The 17701-nt window shown below is 40.0% G+C and overlaps 1 protein-coding gene across 1 annotated transcript in view; it reads right to left on the bottom strand.

Moving 5' to 3' along the window:
- The window catches only part of SHISA6 (shisa family member 6), a gene marked incomplete at both ends in the record, with an annotated part of 374071 nt that overhangs the window by 343440 nt on the left and 12930 nt on the right, over positions 1-17701 (bottom strand). Inside the window, one exon of the mRNA XM_081318319.1 lies at positions 10200-10360. Coding sequence (XP_081174445.1) covers positions 10200-10360 — 161 coding nt within the window. The remainder of the gene's footprint in view (positions 1-10199; positions 10361-17701) is intronic.

Genomic DNA, 17701 nt, shown 5'->3' with positions numbered 1-17701 from the left:
AACAGAAATAAACTCCAGTTTTCAGCAAAAACATCACGAATTGTGGTCATGTGACTTCAGGATGTTGCAAATGGCTATAAAGACCAGTTGCCAAGCACCCAAAATCTATTCATGTGGCTAGGTGGAGGGGCAGCTTTGAAACCAGGTTATAAGTACCTGTTGGGGGGGATCCGTTATGACTTCAAATGGTCACTAAGCAACGGGTTCTAAATTGAGGACTGCCTGTATACATAGCAAGTTTCAACAACTAGTCTCACAAATTGCGATTTCCATTTCTGCCATTTCTGGTTTGTTTTTTTCCTGGACAGATTGAATACTGAATATAGAAATAATATTTTTAAAATAAAAATACCAATCTTTGCTTAGAAACTTTCCATCACTTGCAGACAATTTTACCATCTTATGAAATCCAAGCACCTAAAATGCAAATATCCGCCAGAGTAGAAGTACAGTACCTATACTTGCATACGTAACAGATGCTTCAGAATTTGGATAGACTGCATTGATATTTTGGCATATTTGCATCATGTGTGTGCCGCCTGACCTCTCACAAGATATGCTGTTCAACCCCCCAGACTCCTATTCAGCTGCCACCAATTGTTGATAAATAAATAAAAATCAAACTTGGTAAGGAATGGTTGGCTAGGTAAAATAAACTCACTTTAAAAGTAATTAAACTTTCAGAAAATAGAATTTTATTCTATCTCCACGGTGAATGCATTTTTTCCTACTTATTAATTTGATTTACTGGATTGATAAACCTGCCTAGCATAAATAATATAGAATAGAATAGAGCTGGAAGGGACCTTGGAGGTCTTCTAGTCCAGCCCCCTGCTCAAGTAGGATAACCTATGCCATCTCAGATAGATGACTGTCTAGTCTCTTAAAAACCTCCAGTGATGGAGTGCCCACGATTTCTGGGGGTAAGCTTTTCCACTGATTGATTGTCCTCACTGTTAGGAAGTTTCTCCTTAATTCCAGTTTGCTTCTCTCTTTGATCAGTTTCCAACCATTGTTTCTTGTCCTGCCCTCTGGTGCTTTGGTGAATAATGTGACCCCCTTTTCTTTGTAGCAGCCCCTCAAATACTGGAACACTGCTATTATGTCTCCCCTATTTCTTCTTTTCTTGAGACTAGCCAAACCCAAGTCCTGCAGCTGTTCTTTGTATAATTTAGTCTCCAGGCCTTTGATCATCTTAATTGCTCTTCTCTGAATTTTTTCCAAACTCTCAACATCTTTTTTCTGACAGGGTGACCAAAATTGGCTGCAGTATTCCAGGTGTGGTCTTACTAGGGTTTTATAAAGTGGTACTAATACTTCATGTGATCTTGATTCTATGCCTCTGTTTATACAACCCAGGATTGTATTAGCTTTTTTGGTTGCTGCTGCACACTACTGGCTCATGGTTAAGTAATCGTCTACTAGGACTTCAAGGTCCCTCTCACAGTTGCTGTTTTAAGCCAGGTCTCGCCCAATCTGTATTTGTACCTTTGGTTTTCCTGCCTAAATGCAAGACTTTGCTTTTCTCCACATTGAAGCTTATTTTGTTGGGTAGGGCCCAATTGTTGATTCTGGGTGGAGCACAACAACAACAAATAATAAACTGAAAAAGAACCACATAATATTAAAGCATACATAATATATAACTACAAATAAGAAATACAAAATATAAATTGGTTACCAAGCACCATAATAAAAACAACCAAAAGAAGAATCCACTTAATTGGCCTTAAATGCATGAGGGAGGTCTGAATTCTATTTTGAGAAAGCCCATATATGCTCCCTACAAATTTTACATATGCACTCTGAGTGAATGTAATTCAGCAATATCTGCATTGCCACTTATTCCTCCTCTGGTGCCACTAAAGGTCCCAGTGCTCTAATATTCTCATTCTGTATGATCATTTTGTTAAGTCAAAAATGTAAGAAATCAGCTAGTACAGGGGTGTCAAACTGCCGGCCCATGGGCCGGTTTCATCATACTGAAGCCGTGCCCACCCCATTGCCGGCAATGCAAAAAGAGTCGCGATACGTCATGACACATCATGTGACGTGGCGAGTTTGACACCCATGAGCTAGTACATGTAGTCCTCGACTTACAACAGTTTGTTTAGTGACTGTTCAAAGTTACAACAGCACTGAAAAAAATGTCTTATGACAGTTTTTCAAACTTATGACCCTTTCAGCATTCAAGGGTCAGGTGATCAAAATTCAGATGTTTGGCAACTGACTCATATTTATGATGGTTGCAATGTCCCAGGGTCATGTGATCTCCCTTTGCAACCTTCTGGTAAACAACATCAATGGGGTAGCCAGATTCACTTAACAACCTTGTTATTAATGTAATAGCTGCAGTGATTTGCTTAACAACTATAGCAGGTCATAAAAGGGGGCAAACTTACTTAACATCTGTCTCACTTAGCAGCAGAAATTTGGGTCTCAGTTGTGTTCCTAGGTCGAAGACTACTGTACATGTTGAGAATTCTCCCATATTTCTGGGCATTATACTAGCCCACTGTTTCTTAATATTAGCAGTTTTATGGTATGCAGACTTCATCTCCCAGAATTCCCCAGCCAGCATGCACCAAGTTGAGGACCAGATATTTTAAAATTGCCAAGGCTGAGAAAACCAAAGTAAGGATTACCTGTGTCAAAAATGCTCAATTGGAAATAAATAGTGTTTAATACTGAATGATGCTGAAAAGAATGTTGAAATAATGTATCCTCGGAGAATGCAGAAAAAGTAGCATTATTTTAATTATATTGTCCTGAATTGCTCACCCTCAGTCAGAAATCACCAAAACCAAACTTCAGCTTGTAAACAGAACAAACAGAATTTTAATGTAGAGTTTCAACAATTAATAGCTCTGCAGTGGTGTCAAAGGACTACTCTTAGACTAATTAGAGATGGTTCTTGTAACCCATTTTTTAAAAAATTCAAGACAATACATGGTGAATTCCCTAGATGATTATGCAGGTTGGATGAACCACTTCCTCAAAGGAGTCCTATTGTTCAATCTATAACTTATTAGATGAACGTGAAAGTTTCTGCAACCCTCCCCACACACACACACCTTCCATTACATGTCTGCCTTTCAAGATATTGGCGATGCACATTCAGGGACTTTTTCTAATGATATTGTGGTTTTGCAATTCCAATTTGAAGCAAATTCTAATAAATACAAGGAAGGAAAGAAGATTTAGATATTGATATGGCCACAGGTTATCACCAATTCTCTTTCAAAACAAAAAAGGATTGTCTATTTTTCATGGTTCCTAATTTCCAGTAATTGCACAGTCTATTTTTCTTTCTTCCCCCCCACCCCCACTTCTCTGCCATCTGAAGGAAATAATTCTGAAAAAACGATTAGAATACTTATCAACAAATGTGTATAGTTTTAGCACTGGGAAGCAAAATTCAAGTTAGTCCCAGAATCTCTTCTGCTTTTCATTTGGCAGCTGTGGTCATTAAACAGACTAACATAATAATTCCAGCAATCACATCTTCCTTGCATTCTATGGTCTCTAGAAACAAATGAAGAAACTAACTTAAAACATAGCCTCAGTTGCTAGTAGAAGACAATTGTTAGAATTACTAGGATATTTTATCAATTAATGGTTCATATTCAGGCTTCTAGAAAATTTGGCTTTCTTTCTGTAACAAAAGCAGCTTGCTGATATTTAAAATCCTCCAGATAATCAGCAATATTTTCTCGGTCTTTTATGAAATTGAACCAATGATGTCTTCCTATTAACAGGACACAGGAGAGCCAGTTGGTGCAGTAGTTAAGGCACTGGACTAGAAATTAGGACACTGTGAGTTCTAGTTCTGCCTTACATATGAAAGTCAGTTGGGTGACTTTGATCTAGTCATTCTCCCTCAGCCAAACCCACCTCACAGCACTGTTGTTGTGAGGAAAATAGGAGGAGGAAGGAGTATTAGGAATGTCCCTTGTTCTGAGTGACTTAGAAAGTAATAAAGCTGGGATAAAAATCCAATAAATTATTAAATAATGCTTCTATAATTTCACCGTTATTTTTTAGGGAGAGATTTGTGGTGTTATCCACTCACACAGGATTCTATATCACTTATTTCCTGGCATAGTTTATATATTCAGTGCTGAGGGATGCTATCTGTAAAAAAACAACCAAGGAGCTTGGTAGGTTGAAAGAATAGAGAAAAATCAGAATCAAAATTAAGTATGTCTTTCATTATGTTTCTTGGACTGCCGGATAAACTAGCATGAGAAAAGGGTACCCATCTTTACTGTATGGACTATTGTCTCAGTTATTTTCCAAAGGGGATGGTTAGCCATTCTTACTAAAAGAATTTAAGAATATTACAACAACAACATTACTGCCAATTACTCTTGTTACATTGTGCCATGGACAAATGATACAGTTACTACTTAACTATCCTACATTCAGTGTTGATTCAGATACTATTTTGACCTACTCACAACTATAATTTTATGAGGAATGAAAATCACTTATTTCAAGCCTACAGCTCTGACCTCATTTTCATCCTAGTGCTGTGCTTTCTTAGCAACTGCAACTGACTATCCAGCAATAATGTATCCTAAATGTTCTGATTTTCGAGAGATTATCTTGTTTTGACTCTGACTGCACATGATGTACAAACAACATGCATTTAAATTTCAGTAGTGTTCATATTAAGAGACAACAGCTTGAACAGAAGGTGTACCACAGATAGCTAGGAAAGTGCAGGGTTTAATAATTCTCTCATCTACTGATTTTGTACTGAAGTTCTCCCATGCACAAATGTACATCTTTTAAAAGGGTACCACACTTGTGTTTCCAGGCACAAGTAAATATTGTGAAATCCATAGAAGGGAAATCACAGTACAGGTAAATAGCAGACATGGAAGAGCCTGGAACTTGGGGGCTACCTATACCTGATGAATGTCTCAATATTTTTTTCTTTTTACAATCCTGTAATCCCTTAATTTGGGTTGAGTCCGGGTGGCTGAATGGAGCTGAACATTTACTAGCCTGACCCTTGTATGTTATTTACAGCAGATATTTTCTCTTTGCTCCCTGAAAGAGAAACATTTGCTGCTACCTAGGATTGAACTCTCAATCTCCCGAGTAGGAGATGACCGTCTTCACCACTAAGCCGCCACTGTGCTCCATGAATGTCTCAATATAAGAATGAAACCAGTTTTACAGTGCCTCCCATGGGTCAGGAGCTAATATAACAATGTACATTCTCCCTATTTCTCTGCTGAAAATCTCCTTCAGCTGCGGTATTTTCCCTTCAAAAACATATCTTGTGAATATAGCCCACATGCCAGACAGCAGACACACAATCCTCATGAGTGAACAATGGCTATTACAGAAGTACACAGATACTCTTCCTCTGCTAGAGTCCTTATAAAAACATGAAAGAAATTCATGGAAATAGGTTTTGTGAGGAACAGCCTTACAACTCTAACAATCTCAAAGCTATATTCTAAAAATGGATGAGTGTATATAGTTAGGATTGGTTCTATGATTTTTAATTTCTGTTTAGTATTGTGCTAATTGTGCTCGTTTTGTTTCTCTCTCGGAACAAGTAACTAATGTTGGGAAAATTGGAAGGAAAGAGAAGAGGATGACCAGCAGCAAGGTGGATGGATTTAATTACACTGGCAATGGGTGTGCTGTTGGTAGACCTGAAGGACTGGATACGGGATACATGATTCTGGAAAAGTTTATTTATGTGGTCACCCAGGTGTTGACCTTGTCAACACTTAATCAATCAACAAATTACAAAATTGGATCTTTTATTTCAGCTTCCTAAATCTGTCAGGCTATGGTCACTGTTCTTCAAGAAATCTGGAATATTTTGGGTAAAAGATTCTTCATTTGTTTCCACACCTGCACTTTTATTCTCTCTGGAGTTCTTTATTTTATTTTGTAATTTTTTTCCTAATTTGCATACTGCTATGATGCCATAATGTAGGCAGCTCTATAATTATCTCTTTCCCTTTGAATGTCTGCAATTTAACATTTAAAAGTTTAACAAAAGTTTTTATCATACTTTTTTTTAAAAAACAACAACTTGATTTTGTTTATTTCCTATGAGTTTGATTTATATACCAACTGCAGGAGGAAGGGATGAATCCTCTATCACCATAGAGGAGGAGCCATGGATCCATGGTGGCGCAGTGGTTAAAGTACAGTACTGCAGGCTACTTCTGCTGACTGCCGGCTGCCAGCAGTTCGGCAGTTCGAGTCTCAATGGCTCAAGGTTGACTCCGCCTTCCATCCTTCTGAGGTCGGTAAAATGAAGACCCAGATTGTTGGGGGCAATATGTTGACTCTGTAAACTGCTTATAGAGGGCTGTAAAGCACTGTGAAGCAGTATAGAAGTCTAAGTGCTATTGCTATTACCATGTCTCTATGCTTACAGGGCCAGGAAATGGCACCACTGACATGATTTCAATTATTGTCTTTTGACATTTTAATCCCAACCCCAGTGCACATTGGGGTTAAGAGATTCATGTCAAGTGAGAGCTCACTGTACAATAGAGGATGTCAGAGGAAATTAGCAAACTACTACCTCAGTGCAGAAGGTGGGAACATGATGTGGAGACCCAAAGGACTTCTAGGAGAGGAGGTTACAACTTCCAACATTTTATCTCATTAGCCTCAATATCTTATAACATTTAAATCTATTTGTTTCAATATATTATGTAAGCCATCTGTCATGGTTCCAATAGATGATACCAACTAAAGCAGAACTCTGAGGCTTGAAGTTTTTTTTAAGAATATGTTTATTGGATACAAATATCGGCACTGTCAAAAGTGAAACCAAGACTAAAGTTCCCTCCAAAAACTTACAGTATACAAAGTTAAACTTCCCACCCCTGTACTATGCAATCAACTACGTTTCCCAATATACTAGTTTGGCGGGCTTTCTAACAGAAGGCTCAGCCCCCCACTCTAATGAACAGAAATGACCTTGGTTCCCAAGGGACAGAGAATTGTTAAAGCTAACAGAAAAATTCCACCACCCCTCCCATTCTGGTGGCAACCGAAAATGAGCCAAATGGCTTCATTCAGATTCATTGCAGAGTTGACACCATCCTTTAGTTGTGTCTTTATTTTATCAAAAAGTCTTAGATTTGAATAGATCCCATTTCAGATCTTTCCTATAACAACTCTTACGTCAAGTGCCAGGGAAATCAGGAGATTCAGGCAGTTCAATTGAGTATAAAGATTTATTGCAAGCTTAAGGTCTCTACAAGAATCCAAACTTTTAGCAGTCAAGGAAAATGAGAGGGAGATAAGAAAGGCATTTAAAGTGAGCTGGACTTAAATCTCTTATGGGTGTGCAGGGACTCATGACTGATGACACATTTGACTCCTCCCTTGGGCTCAGCCTGATCATCTCCTACATCTTATATATATTACAAATCCAAAAATCTCTGAAATATCATAGAGAAGGGTATCTGAAATTTGCACTGCCTTCTACAAAACATCTAAGCATCCTCTTGAGGAAATGCTTATGAAGTATGTCTTATTTCCAAGAAAAAGGAGATCACGGGGCATGAGTGAAAGCTGTGCTTGAATGAAGATTTTGGGTCATGTTTTTCAAACAGACACATGTTTCAAGTTTCAAGTTTTAAGTTTTATTTAATTTGTATACCGCCCTTCTCCTTGGTAGGGACTCAGGGCGGTTCACAGGGCATATATAAAAAAGACAATACAAAAATTAAAAAAGATTAAACCAATGCCCAGTTAAAAACAGTAATACAATTCTAAAACGACAATTTAAAACCCATAATCCCCCGTCAGGCCAGACCAGCTAATTCAAATAGGTGGGTCTTCAGGCCACGACGGAAAGTTCGGAGATCTGATGCCGTCCGGAGCTCCACCGGCAGTTGGTTCCATAATGCCGGAGCGCCCACAGAGAAGGCTCTCCCCCTGGGGGCCACCAGTCGGCATTCCCTGACTGGCGGCACCCTGAGGAGGCCCTCTCTGTGGGAACGCACAGGGCGGAGGGGAGTTGATGCCGGCAGCAGGTGGTCCCCGAGGTAACCCGGACCCATGCCATGTAAGGACTTAAAGATCATAACCAAAACCTTGAACCTCACCCGGAAGACAACTGATAACCAATGCAGCTCGCGGAGCAAAGGTGTAACATGGGAGTACCGGGAAACTCCCAAGACAACTCTCGCGGCCGCATTCTGTACCAGTTGGAGCCTCCGAGTGGTCTTCAAGGGAAGCCCCATGTAGAGAGCATTACAGTAGTCAAGGCGAGAGGTCACGAGCGCATGAGTGACCGTACACAGGGCATCCCGGTCCAGATAGGGCCGCAACTGGCGCACCAGGCAGACCTGGGCGAAAGCCCCCCTAGTCACGGCCACTATATGATCTTCCAGGGTAAGCCGTGAATCTAGGAGGACTCCCAAGTTGCGAGCCCTATCCACGGGGGGTAAGAGCTCACCCCCCATAGATAGAGATGGAACATTTTGAATGTCCCGGGATGCCGGAATGTACAGCCACTCAGTCTTGTCAGGGTTGAGTTGAAGTCAGTTCCTCCCCATCCAGACCCGAACCGCCTCCAGGCAACGGGACATCACAGTGAGGGCATCACTGGGGTGGTTTGGGGTCGAAAAGAAAAGTTGGGTATCATCGGCATATTGATGATACCCAACTCCAAAACCACGAATGATCTCACCCAGCGGTTTCATGTAGATGTTGAACAGGAGAGGCGAGAGAACCGACCCCTGAGGAACTCCACAAACGAGAGACCTAGGGGCCGATCTCTGCCCCCCTGCCAACACCGACTGCGAGCGTCCCAGGAGATAGGAGGAGAACCACTGAAGAACTGTGCCTCCCACTCCCAATCCCCTGAGACGCCGCAGCAAGATACCATGGTCGATGGTATCGAAAGCCGCCGAGAGGTCTAATAGGACTAGGACAGAGGAATATCCCCTATCCCGAGCCCTCCAGAGATCATTCACCAGAGCGACCAATGCCGTCTCTGTTGTACAATTCATTTGTAATTTGTAATATTTTCTACCTCTTAAACATGTGCAATTTGCTTGTTATTGCTGCTGTGCCTTAATTTCTTTTACCTTAATAATGATCTATTACTGCAAGATCATAACAGAATGCCTACTGGTTTTATTGATCTGTATGAAACGGCTGAACATGAGTCAGTAAGTCATCATATCATCCATAGGTCCTCACTGTATATCTGTGAGCTCCCCCAGACACTTATGATCTTCTGTCTGTGGCAGTCTGTACAATCAGAAAACCGTCTATAAAAATGTATTGTTTTTATTTTATTTTTTTATTTTTTTATTTTATTAATATTTCTATACCGCCCTTCTCCCGAAGGACTCAGGGCGGTTCACAGGGCAAGAATAAAATACAAAGTTACAAATATTAAAAGGAGATTAAATAGTTGCCCGTTAAAACAATTAATATACTACATTTATAAAAACCCCAAAAATACAACAATAAAAATACAAGAATAAAAACCCCACCAATCCCCCATCAGGCCAGGCCGGCTTGTGCAAACAAAAACGTCTTCAGATCGCAGCGAAAGGAGCGAAGATCGGGCGCCATCTGGAGCTCTACCGGCAACTGATTAAATAGTTCCGGAGCGCCCACAGAGAAGGATCTCCCCCTGGGGGCCACCAATCGACATTCTCTGATCGGTGGCACCCTGAGGAGACCCTCTCTGTGGGAATGCACAGGGCGCAGGGAGGTTGATGCCGGCAGCAGGTGTTCCCTGAGGTACTCCGGACCCCTGCCATGTAGGGCTTTAAACACCATTACTAGTACCTTGAATCTATATTGGTCTCTGTGTTGGTGTTATTACAATAAATTTTAAATGTGCATTATGTTTTTATTTTACTCTTATGAATAATGCTGGGTTTCCGTAAAAGAGAAATGGCATATAAATATCAGTGGGAGCTTCTTTTAGCAAAAGAATCTCCACTTATTTAAATGCAACTACATCTTCAAATACAACTCCAGAAAGTTCCTCAGTCCTCAGATCCAGTCTATAGTTTTATTTGTACACCACTCAGAGCTCCTCTGGGAGGGAGATGGGAGGTTTCAATGTTTGATAAATAAATAAATATAGCACTAATAATATTCTGCCACTCCCTCAGATCCCATGCATAGTCCTGTAGTCCTTTATGATTATACATGCACTGAAGAGGTGACGGTCTTACCTGGGTTGGTCTTAGAGGTGCGCACTGGCGTATAGTGGTTTTTCGAAGATGTTCGGATGGGTGTGTTGTCTTTGGGGGAGGTATCTATAGCCGAGATAGTTTCTCTTTCACAGTGTGCTATGGGGATTGGTCCCTGCTGCCGGAGGATATCGGCCAGAGCCCTAAAAGGAAGAAAGACCAATCATGCAAAGCTTTTATAAAGCAAGTGAGCAGTAAGTGAAAATGAGTAAACTCCCCCTCTGACTTTTGATTAAAATAAAAAAGGGAGAATATAGTAGTCACATTTCCTTTTGTGTACAAAACTAGATTTTGGCTGATCTTGAAAAATAAAAATCAGGGTCATAACTGCTTAATTTTTCTATGGGGCAGCATTAGGAAATCCCAGAGCTATAAGATAGAGGGAAAAAGAATTAAAAGAAGAAACGAATCCCCCAAAAGAAGTTGTAGAAGACCATTTCTGAATGGTGGCAACAGAATTAGATGAGTGTGTAAACACAGGCTCAAACATTTTCAGGATTGGTGACTGTAAATATGAAATAAAATATCATCTGCCTCTTGGCAGAAAGACCATGAGAAATCAAGACAAATAGTAGAATGCAGAGACTTCACAATGACAACAAATTATATGTTGCCAAGCCATGGTTTTCCCACTTGTAACATATGGCTATGATATGTAAACCCTCAGAAAGGCTGAATGAAGGAAAAATTATGCTTTTAAATTATGACACCGGAGAAAATGGTTGACAATACCTTGGATTTCAAGAACAAATTATTCAGTACCAGGTATAGTAAAACTGCTTGTTAGGACACCTAATAGTGAACAAAATCTTAAATATTTTGGGCACATAATTCCCAAACCATGTTCAGAAATAGCCCCAATGAAAAGGATATTGTTGCACTGAATCTCCACACTGACAACTTGTCATTCTTGGCACATGAAAGGGAGCAAAAATCTCCATTTCTGGTACTGTCTGTACTCATACAAACTCATCCCACCATACTTGAAGGAAGTAATTAGTGATTTTCATGTCATCTCCTGATGCTAGGAAGGAGGAGAAAATAAGCTAGTACAGTAAATCATTTCACATAAAGCTCTAAGGACAGAATAAATGGCAATCCTCATTACTGAGATGCATTGGATCTTAGCCATCAGGGTAGCACAAATCATGGTAACATATTTCTCTGCCAAGAGAAGGTCTGAAGGAATGTATGTTCACATGGCTATCAAGAAGACTCCCGAATCTTTTCTAGCTTTCTAAGTAGTCTACGGCACGCATTGCTTTATCTGATTCAGAATTAGACTGAGTAGGCAAGTTCTTGTGAATTAAGTGACACACCATCTTGCTTTATTATCTGGAAGATGTTTGAAGAAATGGACAGGTTCCTTAGGACTCAGCCACCTGTCCTTTAGATATACATCCGTTCTTATTAATTAAACCCATCCAGGAGGTGATGTGTGGTTGAGTTCATGCAGTGGTGAATGCATCCCTGAAGGAGGTACTTCCTCAAGAAGTTATCAGGCTAAAACCCCCCAATGCTCTATAAGTCTAATAAAACTAATTTTGTTAGAACAGCTATAGTAACAGTATCTTGCAAGTGTAAATATGTGCTCCCCCTCCTTCAACTTCAGGTGAAATAGGCAGGGACCAGTCTGATGAATTTTCTCAAGTTGGTTTCTTGGCATGGACTTCAGATATACAGTACTTGTCTGATTGTTGTCTCAGAAACAGATTTTGCCATTGTCCTTCAAGGCCATTCTTTATGTCTTCTACAGAACCCTATGGACAACCTTGCTCTTTTCTCAGAGGCTGGATAAGGGAATGTGTCCATGAGGATATTTTACTCACATGCTTATTATATTAGTCCTTGATTTATTGTCTCTGTTGTTTTTGAATTGTATTAGATGTGTTCTTAATGTTATGTATAAATAGATAAATGGTCACTAAAATACCAATCTTTACTATAAAAATCAGTGGAGATATTTTTTTCTTAAAAAAATATACAACTTATATCAAGGATAGCATGGGCATATGTCAAGTTTTCAGGGATGAGCAGAGGTTATATCTGTCCACATTCTCATTTTTGTGGACCCTCTCAAGACTATGATACCAAAATTTAGTAGGTTTATGTTTAAAGACAAGAGCTTAAATCAGCAACCTTCCCTGGATGCTTAGCATTTCTCTGTTGACATCCACATATCAGCCCCATCCCCCTTTGGTTCTTGGCGATTAAAAGAACAAAAATAATTTTAAAAAGTGCCATCACTGATTTCAAAAAAGGTTTCCTGCTTTTCTCTACTTGAAAAACTTTGTGTGTATGTGTGTAAATATATTACAAGCAAGGAGAGTTTGTAACTATATTACAAGCAGCAGTCTACAGATGTTAGATTAGAGGAGATTAACAGTCATATCCACTGCTGTATTTGTGCATTTACATGTATAGATTAATATATGCATCTGCTGTTGTCTGCCTTTTCCCCCTTTTGGTGACAAGGAGGTAAATGGGTGTGCTCTTTCTTGCCACACCAAGTCACTATCCTTCCCTGAAAAGAAAAGGGGGGGAAATTATTGACTTATTTTGCTTTCATTCTCAATATTTAAAAATGGTTTACAGCTTATTAAAAAATGGGGAGGGGCGTGGATTTTTTTAAAAATGAACCTTTCTGTATATACTAAAAACAAAAGCAAGAAAAAACTCTTGACTTCAGGGTTTGATGTTTTTTTTTTAAAAAAAGAAATCTGAAATGAATGTTGCAGAATCTGAGGGCAAATTGAGTTGTCCTACACCTGCACCATGCTGCTCAAGATCATAATATTTATTTATTAGTACCTATATATGATAGGAAACACTTTCTAGAGTGAGAAAGGTTTAATTAGAAATATCCCGAGATCTTAGAATTGCAGAGCCAAACAATACCTGAAGTACTCTATTTCCACCCATGGTCTGGGTTGTTTTTTTTAATGAAAAACATCTTTAACTAGATGTAGGCTTGAGAATAATAATATAAGGCAGACATGTCAAACACAAGGCCCGGGGGCCGCATCCGGCCTGCAAAGTGGTTTCATGTGGCCCGAAAAGCCATCCTAGAAACAGTGAGGGAACGGCCCCCACTGCCTTGGCCCTGGCCCAGAGACCCTCCTTCTGCCAAAGACCCTCAGATCTGTCCCACTCCTGCCCAGGCCCCCATAGGCACCATTGATGCGAACAATGTAGAGCTGGCCATGCCCACCCAGTAGGCACTCTAGCCACGCCCACCTAGTAGGCCACGCCCACCCTGGCCATACCCACCCGGCCCCTTGAGGGCAACTGCAGTGCTGATGCGGCCCTCAATGAAATTGAGTTTGACACCCCTGATATAAGGAATGTTTTTTTAAAAAAAAACTTTTTTTCTTTCCATTTTTCCATTTAGATCTTTATCCAAGCTACTTTCCAATCTGTACAGGAAAAGATTATTTATCTTTTTCCTTCATCCAGGAGAAAAAGACTTGAAAAATTTCAGAGAAGCCATACGCGAGAGGAGAAAGAATATTAAACAGACCCTTTCCCGATCACATCTTCCCCAAACTGCTTTTCTTTTTTTAAAAAAATAAAAAAAAATATTAAGGAGAGAAATGTGCAACTAGTGTCAAGCCTAGATTGAATCTTAATAAACAAAGACTCTGAGAATTAGCCCTGTTCACCAAGGAGCTTAATCATGAGGTCCAATCATGCTAGAAGTAAAATCAGTCAAGCATCCTCCATAAATAAGTGTGCATTGGACTATAGCTTTATAAACTTTATAAACAATGCATTTTCCATGCCACAGATAGGTGCAAAGGATTTTCCCATCTGTGATTCACTATAGTTTTTACCTTTGCGGCAAGGACATCTCATTTTCTTAGAGCTGGGTATATTACAGCATTTTCCTGGAAAATTGTGATCCTCTGCCAGGTGGACTATTGAATATGAAATTGTTTTTAGCTCTGCTCAATATTGCCTGCAATATGAATTGCACGAATGGCAAAACCTTTCCTTTCTTCATGCTTCTATTATTCTGTAAATCTTTGGAAGCTAAATGTATTATTATTATTATTATTATTATAATGAACAATTTCTTGTGGAGTGATTGGTGCTCTCTGAGCTGGAGTCATTGGTGTTCTCTGAGCTTCGCTGTTTGGAGATGTTTTATTATCCAACTAGTGAGTTGGGGATTTGCTCCCAGTTTATATACAGAAGCAACTGTAGTACTCTATATGGTACATGTGTATGATACTTATACAATATATATTTTATGTACTGTAGCTGTAATAGTTCAGAGAGCACCAGGGATTCCACAGTTCAACCCTGAGCTATATACAGTATATACTCTTCTATTGGAACAATTTCTTACTGTAGTTCTCCAACAGAGGAGCTCAACCAGTCTTTAAAATACTTCATTTAAAACTAAAACTAAACTTGATTTAATTTTAAAATGTCTATCTTTTCTTCTCAAAGCTGGAACAATCCTCTGTTCTGATTTTTTTTTAAAGAGCTAAAAGTTACATCCTGCAGAAAGTTGCCCATCTGTTTGTAATGCACAATCAGGATGTCATGTTTTGCCATTGGGTTTGGATTTTAGGTTTTGTACAAAGCCTAAGAAATACAAGCATATATGCTCATTAATTGCTTGTGACTAAGGATCTAGTCACTAAGTCTGTAATATGACTGTGCCCATATTGCTCTATCTATGAAAAAAGAAGTTGAGAATATTTTTGCCAGTTTCCATGAAGGAAAAAAAAAAGAGGGCAGGGTCTGAAGATTGGTAGGAGTTGCGGAACAGATACTTAATTCACAGAGAATATGTAGAATTTAAGTCTATCTACCCTTATGATATTTTGTTCTTCATGTTAGAGTGAAATTATAATTGAATAATATAATTGAAGGCATGGAGACTTTTCTGAGTTAGTTGAGGAATACTGAACTGATGTCAAATGAATTCTACAGTTATGAACTCAGCTGTGATTATTACAGCTAACTAAGCCACATAGAAACCTTATCAAATGGAAGTTCTATGCCATTTTCTTCCTAACTTGCAATATTTTGCATACCATTGTGGCAGAATCACAAATGCAAACATCACTCTCCTTATATTAATTTTTAAAACAAGTGTTTCCCAAAAGGAGAAAGAAGGAAAACAATACTCTTCCTTGGTGTATTTATTTACATATTTGTTAGAGGTGACTGTTCTACTATATACGCAGCACATGACATTTCAGTTGGGTGCTTCTCAACTGCAAGGGAGAAGAATGACAGACTTAATCTTGCCAGCTTCTTTTCTAGAACAGCCAAAGGCATCCTACTCATTTGCGTAAGAGATGTGTAGGCCTAGGCTGATAATGACACAGTGTTGATGCCAGTGATAGATCAAAAAAAACAAATCTTGCCTAAGAATGTGCTTCACCTATCCAAGCAAATGGGAGAGTCAGGTTGGCCTTGATACAGATTCCAGAATGCACCTACACAAGCAGTTAGGGGCTCACCATGGTACACACATGTGACACCGCTGTTCATGAACCTACACTGGTCACCAGTGAGATTCCAAGATCTGGTTATCTATGGCAGTGTTTTTCAACCACTGTTCCGCGGCACACTAGTGTGCCGCGAGATGTTGCCTGGTGTGCCGTGGGAAAAATTGAAAAAACACTGACCTAGGAGACAGCGGTGAGAGGAGGAGGAGAAGGAGGAGGAGGAGGAACAGCCGCGGGCGGAGCGGCGCTGCAAGACTCTCTGGCGGGGAGTGCTGGGCACTCCTTGGCTAAGCTGACGGCCCTACTTCACTGGAAGCAAAAGCCCGGGAAAAGAAGTGGGCTCGACCTCTCTAGGCACCAGGGCTCCACGGCAGCGTAGCTCCGCCCCCTTCCCTGGCTTCGGAGGGTCTCTTGCTGAAGAGAGAGAAGCTGGGGAGAGGCGACCGGCTCGCTTATCGGAAGAGGACGGACGGGCGGCCAGCCCGGCTCGCCTGAGCGGTCGTGTGGTTGGTTGCCTGCAACGTTCGAAAAAGCTCTTCTTCCCCAGCACGCGCCGCTTACTCCTTACTCCCCGCGCGGCTGAGGATGCGAGACTCCCGCCTGGTCGGCTGCCTGGCTCCGCTTTCTTTGCTCGCCGCGACCCCTCGCCCCAGCCCGAAATAGAGGGATCTGACCGCTTCGCTCTTGGAGGCTTCGCTTGCGTCTGAAAAATTACATGGCTGATTTTTTTTTAACCTGTCCTTTTGATACGTTGCATAATAAAATGTCCTTTGGACCAAAGCAATTAAAAACCTTTGGGGTTTCCCCCCCCCCTCTGGAGTGAAGTGCTTTTGATGGTAAAGGTGAGAAAGAAAGAAAAAAGGAAGGGAAAAAAGGAGAAAGGGGGAAGGGGAAAAGGGAGGGAGAAAGAAAAAAAGGAGAATAGAAAAGAAAGAGAGAGAGAGAGGAAGGGAGGAAGGAAGGAAGGAAAAAAAGCAGGAAGAAAAATTAAAAAGAAATGCAAGTAGCTTCCAGTTTCCACAACAAGTAGAAAGCAAGAAATTGAGAGAGGGAGGGAAAGAAAGTGGGAGAGAGAAAGGCAGGAAAGAAAGGAAGGAAGATAGAAAGAAAGAGAAAAGAAAGAGAGAAAGAAAAAGAAAGAGAAAAGAAAGAAAGAAGGAAAGAAAGAAAGAAAGAAAGAAAGAAAGAAAGAAAGAAAGAAAGAAAGAAAGAAAGAAAGAAAGAAAGAAAAATAAATGAAGGAGAAAAATGCAGAAAGAAAAATTAAAAAGAAATGCAAGTAGCTTCCAATTTCCACAACAAGTAGAAAGCAAGAAATTGAGAGAGGGAGGGAAAGAAAGTGGGAGAGAGAAAGGAAGGAAGGAAGATAAAGAAAGAAAAGAGAGGGAGGGAAGAGAGGGAAGGAAGGAAGAAAGAAAAGAAGAGAAAAAAGAAAATACAGAAAGATAAATTAAAAAGAAATGCAACCTTTCCTTTTCCTTCACAGCAAAAACAAACAAACAAAAGCCCCAAAATAAAATAAAATAAAGAGGCTAATAATAATAATAATAATAATAATAATAATAATAATAATAATAATAATAATAATAATAATAATAAGTTGGAAGGGACCTTGGAGGTCATCTAGTCCAACCCCTTGAGAACACAGGCCATCCTCGACTTACGACCGTTCGTGTAGCGACCGTGGGGAGGTCCAATGGTGCGGAAAACGGTGGAGTGCCTCGTGATTTTTTTCATGAAACAAGTGTGCCTTTGCCCAAAAAAGGTTGAAAAACACTGATCTATGGGATACCATTTTTAATTGTCTCTAGTTCTGCAAGAACTGACAGGGAGAGGATGGTCCTGGGCTATTCAGCAATTAAACTATGCCATTTTTTCAGGATTCTGAAGATTGCATTCTATGGCATCACTTCCGGTCTCTGAAATAATACATTTTCCCACATAGCCCAATCCCTACTCCATTTATTTTATTTTATTTTTCACATTTGCATTCCAATTGTTTGCTTTTATTGATTT

Source organism: Vipera berus (genome assembly GCF_964194415.1).
Source record: "Vipera berus genome assembly, chromosome: 2".
In the NCBI taxonomy this organism is placed as follows: Eukaryota; Metazoa; Chordata; class Lepidosauria; order Squamata; family Viperidae; genus Vipera; species Vipera berus.
Note: the sequence above shows the minus strand (reverse complement) of the source record. Positions and strands in the feature narration are given on the sequence as shown.